This window comes from Cydia pomonella, chromosome 7 (genome assembly GCF_033807575.1).
Source record: "Cydia pomonella isolate Wapato2018A chromosome 7, ilCydPomo1, whole genome shotgun sequence".
NCBI lineage: Eukaryota > Metazoa > Arthropoda > Insecta > Lepidoptera > Tortricidae > Cydia > Cydia pomonella.
The window spans coordinates 10,753,202-10,765,488 of NC_084709.1; the positions used below are offsets into that span (position 1 = coordinate 10,753,202).

General features: G+C 37.5%; 1 protein-coding gene across 6 annotated transcripts in view; it reads left to right on the plus strand.

Annotated features, from left to right (window-relative positions):
- The window catches only part of LOC133519784 (four and a half LIM domains protein 2), a 199,905-nt gene extending 187,805 nt beyond the window's left edge, over window positions 1–12,100 (plus strand). For all 6 annotated transcript variants that reach the window (XM_061853878.1, XM_061853877.1, XM_061853881.1 and 3 more), the window contains 3 exons: window positions 8,867–9,036; window positions 9,477–9,663; window positions 10,426–12,100. In XM_061853878.1, the coding sequence (XP_061709862.1) occupies window positions 8,867–9,036; window positions 9,477–9,663; window positions 10,426–10,583 (515 nt within the window). In that variant the 3' untranslated portion in view covers window positions 10,584–12,100. The remainder of the gene's footprint in view (window positions 1–8,866; window positions 9,037–9,476; window positions 9,664–10,425) is intronic.
- Window positions 12,101–12,287: the final 187 nt, after the last annotated feature.

Genomic DNA, 12,287 nt, shown 5'->3' on the forward strand with positions numbered 1-12,287 from the left:
CAAATATATACATAAACGCAATACTTCAACGACAAAATCCCAATTTTAATGTTTTTCATACTTACCAAGATGGGCTCTTGGTGACCGTGACGTCACGTTTGCTTATCGTTTTGTTGGGAGCGTTTCGCGAGTGAAGTACGACTGTCGGACTTTGACTATCATTTCTGACTTTTGTATTGCTTTAATGCAATGGGTCCTATATAGACATTTGATTCTAAAAAAGAACCTGAACGATTGATACCATTAATAAAAAATTGACATCTAGCCTATTATGGCAGATATAGATTTGTTTTATATCGTAACAGTTAACACAAAAGCCTTAACGAATGTGTATTTTTATAAGGCTATACATTTAAACAAACTGAGGTCGTTACTTTCCAAGAAAAATAACTTTTGGTGTTACGTAATGTAAGTATACTAATATGGTGTTCATAGCACGATAATTGTGCAATTTGTGAGAATTGCCTCTGAAATTAATTAATTGAACAAGTGGTCGGACTAGTTGATATTTCTTTCTGTGTAAATAAGTATTTACTTATAATTTTACATTGACGCAAATTCGCATTTCTGACTCATATTGATTGATGACTACATATTTATAATATCATAGTTACTTTCAGTAATAACAAACCTTACTTATAGGTGGTCACTAAAAATGCAATGACAGTTCAAATCAAATAGTTCGTGTGTCTTTTAATAGTTTCAAATTCCTACCTACATAATATCTACATCATTCTTATGGAGGTTTCTGAGATGAGGATCACTTACATCTTAAATTTATCCTTTTTTATAAGTAAAATAAAAATGTCAAAATCCAACAATACTCTGCGTCATATTTATTCTCTTCCTGTCAATCAATCATAATGACATTGTCTGTCCGCTATTACCGACCCGCCGAGAAAAACTTCCGGCGGAAGGTTGCCGGCCAGAAGGAACATTGCCGTCACATAAGGAACAGATGGCGGGCCGCTTGCCTTGACCGCGACAGATAACCTCAGCCATTCCAACGAGGAAAACATACTCACATGTCAATGCACATGTGCAAGTTCTTAACCAAAAACCAACATATCAAAAACTACATTCATTTATATAGAAAATGCCAAATGAAAATTAAATAATATACCTATTTAATGTATGAAAATGATCACGTTACACTTTGTGACTACTGTGATTCCAATACATTTTTTACTTTTCGTTTGGCGTTGTTATTTACTAATATTGCCATCTTGGCTAGGCCCCCAGATAAAAAAGTGGGAACATAATAGGTGATAGGACGAGAAACCGACAAACCGGCGGTAAAACAGAAATGAGAAACTCTTTTTTTTGTATAGTATAGTTTTGTTACGTGTTCATCAGTCGCAGAAACAAATCGGCGCCCTTGAATGGTATGAAAACAATGCATTGCCAATTCTTATCAAGCGCGACACGTGGACGCAGGTGAGCGAACTGCGTGCAAAGGAACGTGCTCGATAAAACTTCTTGATTGGCGCGAAATTAAATTTCACATTTGAATGTTTACAACAGTCATTATTTGATAGAAAAAGAGATTTTTTCGTATAACAACAAATCGTTCCCAAGCTTTATCCACCAAAAAAATACTTCAATCATATAAATATATTGAAAGTTTAGTTACAATCATTTCAATGGCTTTAACGTAAACGTTCCAAATAGCATTTTATTGAAGAGCTCAACTCCATTAACGGCCAGCAATAAAACCAAAAGTTAGATCGGAAATGAGTAAACCCTCGCGTGGGTTTTTTTCATTTCAAATATAATGTTACCTTGCTATTGCCAGATAAACAACTACATATTTAAGCTACAAATTACTTTGGAAATAGTACTCGCGTGTTTTTCCTTCAACGTTTCCATTAGAGTATTTTAGATTTCGCCATTCATGACCTAGTTTTATCATGGAGAATATCGAAGTATTTATTTGCATTGGTGATATAAACTATCACCAATGCAATGTTCTGTAAGTTTGGGATTTCAAAAACATATTGGAATTCACATTTCTTCGGCGTAACATATCACCATCAGCCATCACCGTACCTTTTATACTACGGAGTTTCCCTTTTTTAAACGCGTCTAGAAACTCAAGTTATAGTTACAATACAATCAATACAATAGGGCATACAATAGCCAATAGAAGCGGTGCAAATATGGGAAACTAAACAATACCTTGTTTAACTCTTTGGCATTAGTCATATAATGCCTCTTTAGAGGTCGAGCAAGCTAACTAACTAGCTAGTTAACTTGTCCTATAAAAACTAGACGTAAATTGGAAATATTTGTAGCAAACCAGCTACAACCATACCACATATTATTTTTGCTGTAGGCAGCAACACACAAGAACTAAAATATTTGTTTACGCTGTATTTCCTGTTGACAAAAAATAATATAATAATAATACCTCCCTATAATGTTACCTCTGTATTTTTCGTAGTAAAAATAGCACTACTTCTGTGGTGATTCTCTGCAGCGAACTCATACTTACTCGTAGGTATGTATATTTGAAATAAATAAGGTTTAGGTATTGAAGATATTGAGATTCCTATTGCAGATGTCTCTATTACTAGTGAAGATGGATACACGTTAAGAGAAGAAACGACCTTAGATATTACAAATTAGTCGACAAACCTCAAACTACATAGCGATACAATTTATATTTTATATTTATAAAGTTGAGTTGTAAGATTGTAACACACCATACTTAATTGAACATCAACTTTTTGCTCAACATCGGGTTTAGTTTAACAAAACAAATCATACAAACCGAAACTAATTTAATTACATATCTTAACAACCATGCGAGAAACTAAATACCAATACAAAGGGTCGGAAGTACAACGGCAGACGTTTTTACAAGCGAATCAACAACTTCGCTCACTGATGAGCCTTTAACATTGACCTTGCTATTTGTATTTAATGACGTAATCATAGACAAACTTAAATTTGCGGATCAGCAGTTGAACCATCAACGAAGTAGGAGACTGTACGCTACACTCTCTCTCTATGGACTGAGATAACTTTGTAATGTCATAGTTCGGGTTTTATAATGCTGCGGTCACATTATCGGGATTCGGCGAATGTTCGACCTGTCGCGACACGTACAGCCACGCAGTTCGCTGTGGCGCGAATCATTTGGGCGAACTCGAACTGTGTTCGGGGTCCTGTCGGTTTCTTGCCACACATTAAAGGAATTTTATCGCGACAAAGTTCGTGCAAGTGGCTACACTTCAAGAGTTCACGCTTCCTCCATCTTGCCGCCAGATCCACATTGACCGATCTAGTTGGCCCGAAGCTTTTATCGCGACAGTATGTAGTTCGTGTTCGTTGTACCGCGAAGTTTTTGTCGCGACAACGCGCCACGAATCTTCGCCCTATAATGTGGCCGTAGCATAACAAACTCTAGTATACACTTACAAAGTATCATTATGATTATGATCAATAGCTGTATTGATCTAGTAATGACACTATATGATGTCTGACACTTGACAGTAGGCAATATAAGATGATAGTATGACCAGCTCTATTCATGTTTTCCTTGACTTTTGGTACCGAACCAGGGTTTGCAGGGTTTATGTTAAAGAAAATGTTTGATTTATTATATTGTAATTACTTTACTTGTTGGCTTAACACTTCAACGACACTTAAAACAATTCCTTTAAACAGATTTCAGTTTACATCACAAATCGATCAGCAAATATTTTTGTAAATGTAAAATAAATGTAATTTAGCTACTGTACTTACCTACAATAATGAAGGGAAATACATCTTTGAAACTTATACAAAAAACGAATCCAGTATACCCTACCCCTACAAACCGAACATACAATATCTTTGTATATGTACAAATGGTTTTATATAACAAATAAAATATAACATTGTTGGGTTAATAACTTTGCGGTTACAACTATATATACTAATAGAGACCCAAACGACAAAGATTGGGGAAGTCATTTCAAACCTTGACTCATGCAGGTTAGAGATATTATATTATAGGTAAATGAGAGCACCATTCCATAATTGTGTTGACGGGGAGATCAACAATTATATCGCACTTTCAATAGTATCCGATACGATCATACCTAATTTTATATTCTTACGTTATCATTTTAAATACAACATATACATTTAAAAATTGTCCAAAACTTCATGAATCAATGCCTGTGCGAAGGCCGGTGATGTCATGGCGACGCCGACGTGGGATCCTCTGTTTGCCGTCACTCTACACGGCAAATATGACTCGGTACGGTAATTGGGCAAATATTAGCTTCACGTGGCCAATACTATCCGACACAGAACTTCGTTTCTGCAACATGTTAGTGTATTATACACCTAATACAAACAAAGGGTCGTACTCGTAGGAGAAGTATTGGAATTCTCAAAATCAGTTTCTTGCTAAACTTACATACTCATTGCCGTTTGAAATCTGCCTTCCATCTTCAAATTATTATGTTTTGGCAAGAACTAAAGGATATTTAATCCACACGGATGGAATTATGTGGCATTGGATTGGTCCGTCAGTTGGGTTGTAGGTACAACCTGCTGAACATGCTACGGCGTAGCAATCCTGCAACGCGTAGCGACGGTGTGTTTTAGTTGCTTCATTTATTGTACCGCTATAAAAATAGATTAACGGACCGATTCGAAGAATGCAATGCGATAACGATAAGTTCTGGTTTAGTTAAGTTCTGATTTAGATATCATTGTATAATTGACAGAAGCAGCTCGATTCCGGCAATCAGTGTCACTTTGACGTTAGAAATTGCGTAGATAGATCTTATTGGGACCACAGCGGAATCGAAATAAACATCAATTTTGACATGTCGTTTAGTTATCGATCTTTCCAAGATCTTAAACGTGTCTTAATCATTCTTAGATTCGGGTCGTAAATCGTACACGGGGAAACTTTTATCGTAAAACAGTTAGTTGCGCTCATTCCTATTTACTGGCCCAATGTTACTTAAGTATTGTGTTCAAGTATGTTTGCACTATGCCTTGCGAAGCCAAGTCACCAGCTAAAGAAAATATTGTACCTGATTGAAGCACTGCACACGTCAAAAGTATCAATTTCCGTCTTAGCTTTAAGCATTCTAGTTTATTCGCGAGTAAACCGCAGTCTCAGTATCCAGTGTCCTGTGGTTGAACACTTGGTTCGTTGCGACACGAAAACATAAATAATATTATGCTCCACTTTTTTATTTTTAAAACGAAAAGTCAAGGTTTATTGTTTGTAATATTAGAGCGGCTGACCTAGCAGATGAGTAAGTAAAACGCTTTGGGGAATATAATCGTGTCAGTATATCCAATGTTTGTTAATACGTCTGAAAGTATAATAAGTTTCATAACATTCGTAAAATAAGTTTTTTTATAAGTATAAATACTTCTAATTATATAAGTAGCTCTTGCGTGGTACGGATATAAGTATTGTGTGGATGCATTCGCCGGCATGAAAAGTATCGAATTAATTTTCATTCATTGGCGGTAGAAGAAAATTCGATTTTGTTCTTTTTGATTTATCCTTACGAGTATGCCGACGTTTACTTAAATATGAATGCACCGAAGGTATTAAGCTGCAGTGATTGAAAAATCGAAAGCTAAATTAGCTATAGATAGCGTTATGGCTTCTGTAATCCTCGACGTTAGAAATTAAAAACTGGCAATATGTTTCCTGTCTCTCATGCATTAAGGATGGCTCACGTCAGAACGGTCCGGGTCCGGGCCGTGGCATCCGACACGTTTTCTATGAAAAGCCACTTCCGAGCTTCGGTCATTTTGATGTTTTCTATGGAAAACGAAGTATTGGTCGCCTCACGCTATTTTGAATTTCATACGAAAGGACCAGAAACCATAAACCATACAGAACCTTACAGTCACCTTCATCGAACTCGATTTTTAAAGCAAAACTGTCACCGCGCAAGCTGTTCGATTACGAGTGGCACCGTTATTGCCTCCCACGTCAAATGCCCACTTAGTCACGGACGGGTCGAGGTAAGGATGCCGGTCCATTGAACAGTATTTACACAAAAGTTGCAGTAGCAGCAAGCTTACCACCCAAATTACTTGATAGATTTTGTCTAACTACTAGAAGAATTCCCCCCTACAATGCAACTTGAGACTTAACAATGCACAGCAGCTGTGAATTTTCTTCAAAAATAGAGACCTTTTAAGGAGCTATTATTATGTAGCTTTCAGTAATCATAAATATTGATTCGAAAAGGCACTTTCATTTTAAAACAACACAAAAATATTAAGCTCTGAAAGGAATGTGAATACTCAATTCTGCATATCTAGAATCTATACAATCAGGTATACCTACATGCGTATGCTTAAACTGAACTTAATTTAGGCCTCAAAATGCAAATTGCTAGTCATGTCAGAGGAACGCTTAGCGTGGAATTGTGCTGCAGGCCTTGTATGTGGGCATTTAAGCTTCAAGCGTGTTGTCGCCGTGCATACGCCAATTTAATTAATTGACGGCTATTTATTCACCAGCAACACCTGCTGAAGATTCAACGAACATATTATGTTATGTAAGTGGGTAAACTAGGTATATTTGTATAGGTAATAATATAATTTAAGAATTCAGTGAAAAAAAACAATGATTGAAATTTCCATAACTTATGATAATCAATATACTTATTTCCATAGCATTAGGTTACAGAATGTAGGTATTAATTACCTTGGTCAATTAGCAAGCCACTTATTTAATAGTTTTCTAATTTAATGGTACTCGCTTTATTCTCGTTGGATTATTGCAAATCGAAAGGCCAATGGACGTGAGCCCTAATCATTAGCAATTAAAATCAATACGCTGCCCGTGGGATGGTAAAAGTTGTCAACCACGGACCTTTCACTCAAGAACAATGGCGTAATTAACGGTTATTGAAATTATTGGAGTCTCAACTGGATCATAGTCGGGAGTCGAGATCAGTCAATAAAGATGATTAATTGAATGAAGACCTACAAAAATCGATTGAAGAGGTACTGGTCTGGTGTGTGGTATAGAGGTATATTACTTAAAACAAGAATTTATTTAATATAAGCTTTTGTCAATTTATAAAATCGTTTAAGTTCTTAATAAAAACTTAACCAGATCAGATCGTATTCAGATTTTATCAAATTACCTATACCACCAAACCAACACCAACGCCAAACCACCAAAACCACATATAGATTTACCAAAATAACATATAGATTTAGCACACTATAGCTAGAAGTTTGAGCAATAGGTACTAGTAGATACCGTCAATATAAATAAAACACAACATCCCCGTAGTAAAGTCACGTAAAGTTCGCTAAGGTTATATGTTTCATCCACGCGTTCTGCACGCGAACTTTTATGTTGCATCGAAAACAACTTTATCGGTATCGTTCCAGCGATATGACCGTCTTAAAAGGCGAAACGTTAAAAACCACAAAACACATAAATTGCGGTTTTGACATCTTACATGCAAAGTTAGCTTCTACCCTGATGAGGAAGCTCGAAGCTGCCGTATGAATATGGCGTTATTGGCGTTGTCAAATGGGTCCTCTGAATATTAACTGATTAAGGTAAAAAAAGGCTTATCTAATGCAATAAAATAAATAAATAATAAATAAATATTATAGGACATTATTACACAAATTGACTAAGTCCCACAGTAAGCTCAATAAGGCTTGTGTTGAGGATACTTAGACAACGATATATATAATATATAAATATTTTATAAATACTTAAATACATAGAAAACACCCATGACTCAGGAACAAATATCCATGCTCATCACACGAATAAATGCCCTTACCAGGATTTGAATCCGGGACCATCGGCTTCGTAGGCAGGGTCACTACCCACGAGGCCAGACCGGTCGTCAAATATAAGAAGTCCGATGAACCTTGAACAATGTTACGATGCATCGCGTGCATTGAAATATCACGGCCCAAAATATCGACGCCGCTTGCAAGCTTCAAGGACAAATCTCCATACAAATCGGAGACACGCAAACGATTGTTATGGTGTCATAAACACGAATAGGGAAGTTTCCAGATACTTATGAATAGATATAATGTTGATTGTGTAAGTACCGCTTTTTTGTGAAAAAAAAAACCGCCAAGCCATAATGTCTTATGTCTGGTTCAAATTATGAAGGTTATGTTTAAAGAACTTTATTTCTTGATGAGAATATATACTAAATCAAAAGTAAATCAGTGAGCATCGCAAGTTATACAAAACAAACAAAAACAATAACTAATTAGACTAAGACGTTTTTGTCACAATAATTAATAGTAGCACACTGCAGGTAACACTATAAAAGTCCAGAGACTTACAAAGGTTACCTTTAGCCCTATTTTTATTACAACTACAAAAGATTTGGCCCTAACCCACAATACTACGCGTATTAGCTGTCTGTCTTGAACAACGAGATATCTTCTTAAATAGGCACTCAACACACTAAGCAGTAATTAAAATCCTTGACCCGAACGTTATATTAATTATAAAGTCATTGTAAACATCCAAATAAGGAGCCAATAAAAATATATACAGTCAATCTATACCGGTTAGATAAGGTCATTTATTATGGAACTCCATATAAAACAAGTCTAGTTCGAGCTAACTATCATACATTTTTATAAAGATAGAACGATGTTAGTTGTAATCTACGAGTAAAAGTTTTCGGTTTTGAATATTGACCATTGAGGAGTTCTGACTCAGATATCTGGAATGCGTCTACAACCATTCATTATCTTTAAAAGAAACCCCGAGTGCTAGCGTGACATGTACAAGTACCTACTCGTACATAGCAGAGGCGAGCGTATCCGCAACAGTGTGATACTTAACCGCGTAAAACTCTATCACTAACGTTACTTCTTTTATCCTCAGGAACCAAGAAGATGGAGTACAAGACCCGACAGTGGCACGAGAAGTGCTTCTGCTGCGTGGTGTGCAAGAACCCCATCGGCACCAAGAGCTTCATCCCGCGCGAGCAGGAGATCTACTGCGCCGGCTGCTACGAGGACAAGTTCGCCACCCGCTGCGTTAAGTGCAACAAGGTGAGGCTAACGAAGACTAGAATAAGAAAGCTAAAAAAAAAATAGAATTGAGCATCAAAAATAATATACTGGTGTAGCATGTATAGAATAAATCCACTGCGCTTCCAGAGGGAAAACAGGTGGAATGAATTGTTCCTTCACGATGGGTCTAGGGATTTTATTCATATTTGTGAGTCGGTCAGTCCTAGCATCGATTTTTTTTGTACTGTACTGCACTTAGTTACTACTGTAATTTCACATGTACAACACCGTATGTTCCACTCTTAACACTTGCCTCTAGCGCTATCAACTTCCAATAGCTGTACCTACCTACTATAACTTTCAGAAAGGTCTACGTCGCCAGATTTCGCAATCTCAAATTAAGTTTTCTTGGTTCCTCAAAAATCGAGGCCTTAAACCCATAATACCCGAATATTAACTGTCCATTTCTCATAATACAGATCATCACGCAAGGCGGCGTGACGTACAAGAACGAGCCGTGGCACCGTGAGTGCTTCACGTGCACCAACTGCAACACGTCGCTGGCGGGCCAGCGGTTCACGTCGCGCGACGAGAAGCCCTACTGCGCCGAGTGCTTCGGCGAGCTGTTCGCCAAGCGCTGCACGTCGTGCTCCAAGCCCATCACCGGTCAGTATACAATCACGTGACTTACGGGAACGAGCCGTGGCACCACGAGTGCTACACTACTCCTGAAAATATGGCGTGTAGGTAAAGAATTTCTTATCCAACTAGATAATTCGTATTGCGACGGCACGAATTTCGCTTCGATGGTTCTATTTACAAATGTGCACGCTGCTGAAAATTTCCAATAAGTTGGAAAAGTTCTCGAGAATTTCCGAAACAAAGCAAACTTTCATTTTGGAACGGAAAATTTCGATTCCTATAATATGAGAAGTTTCCGAAATTTTTCCAAGTGGAAAAATCGCAATAATGGAAACTTTCACGTCGCCGCCATCCTTTTCTTTATAGGGAGCGTGCATGAACTGTAGGAGGCAGCACAGGAGCCGTCAGTTTTTTGGCGCGAAGCGTAAATGTGATGTTTTTTGTTCCGATGTAGCCCACAAGATGGCAGAACCTACTATGCACAAGAAAACACGTGACGTGTAAATGTGCATGTTTATGGTTCCGATTCAGGCCACAAGATGGCAGACCCTCCAACGCGCACGGTCCCTATTGCCTTCACATATACACAACAAATGGACGGCCTCGAGTAGCCGTCAATTTGTTACCTGATGTCAGTGTTTGGTTTCTCTACTCGACAATAGATGCCACTAGTGTATGAGTCACTTTCAAAGTTTCAGTTTATCGTTCTTAAACTTCTCTACGAGATATTTTTTATCACAAGGTGTCGAATTTCAGCTGAAACTAAAACAAACTTTAATTTTTCAGGCATCGGCGGCACCCGCTTCATCTCGTTCGAGGACCGCCACTGGCACAACGACTGCTTCATCTGCGCGCAGTGCAAGACCTCGCTGGTCGGCAAGGGCTTCATCACCGACGCCGCCGACATCATCTGCCCCGAGTGCGCCAAGCAGAAGCTCATGTAAACACCCACCCAACGCCAAGTCGACTAACGAACGCCAACGTAGTAAACAAAATTACGCGCTTTCATTAAAAAATAAAACAGCGTCGGTTTTGGTTCAAACTTCAAAATTTGAATGTGCTTTGAAAATAAACGCGCTTTCATTTGTGTCATATTTAACGGCACGCAATTTCATTCGCAAATGCTTTTTTATAATAACAGCACGATTTTAGTTTAGCCAAACTGATTCGTGTTTTAATTTGTGGTGCAGCGAAAAAACCGTACTGCCAGTAGTTGCAAGCGCGAAAGACTGGGTCGAGTCGGAGGGACGCGACCCGCCGAGAGACCTCTTCGACCTTGTCAACATAACCAACTTCCGAAAGGGCAAATTAGTCTGACCGAAGCGTTGCTAACCGATATTTTTATACAAAAATTTGAGAAAAATAAAAAAATAAAGTGGATGCACAAATGTATGAGTATTTAATTTCGCTTTTCTACTGGTTTTGTTTAAGGTGTTTATATATTTTGGCTGTAAGCTTCAGTTGTCACTAATCCAGTGATCCATCCACGCCTATTTATTTAGGATCGTTATACATATGTATTTATACGCTAATTGCCATACAATTTTGCTTTAGCTGTTGTATTAGTCCCTTAGATTTTATTGTCAATTTACCTAGTGCGATTCACACGATGCCTTAATAACATATCTAAGTCAATTTCGAGGGTATATATGATTTGTTGTAAATGTATTTCGACGATATAATTTACAACATGATTAAGTCCGGGACGAGCGGACGTCATCTATCTAAGTAAGACAGTGCAAACATATCTTTGCTAGTAACAGAGATGCTGCAGTAAAACAATTCGCAGCGACGTTAGTTTGGTCACTAGCAAAGATAGATTTGCGCTAAATCGGTATAGATCGCCATGTTGTTATGACGATAGTTGACAGCTATTGTAGAAACATAAAAACATCTTTTTAAAGTATTATTTAGCCTCCAATAGCTTTCAAACCGTCATCAATTTGGAGTGATAAGTGCTTGTTATTGTTTAAAACTCGTAACATAGGGTAAGAATTGACATTTTAATGATATGTGTTATACTTGTAAGTATTTATTGACCTATACGGGAGTAGGTACGCATGATTCCGAGGGCGGCCGCGCGAGGCGGTCGCGCCGCGACGAGCGCTTCCTAACACTTACATGACGTTTCGTCATAGTTTTTACTAATAAAAAAATAATAAAATATTTTTGTTCTCGAATTAGAATTACTCGTGTTACAATAATATAATTGAATGTTATCGCTATTTTTACAAGGTAATATAATAAAGTAGGGTAACATCTGTGTTGAATGAGACCACGATCAGGGATCACTTATGGGTACTTGTTAAAGGATAAATTATTAGAATGTTGAAAATATAAATTTATATTAATGTGTACACTTTTAAACTGTTTAGCTGTGTGATCTGATCTAATTTAAATCTTTGTATCTATCTACTCATAGATTGTATAAACTACGAAACTGAATAAACCATTAAAAGTATTATTGTTTGTTTGACTCCTTAACCCCGAAGCTTGATGTGAATGTTTGTTTAACTTTCACCAGTCGCCATCGGATACACCGGAGCAAGTATGACAGGCTGGGCTATCAAAATCGCTGCCAAGTTAGCTTGGTCTGACTCTACCCGTACTCTGCATATGAGCTCTGATCTAATCAATAAATAAGTACA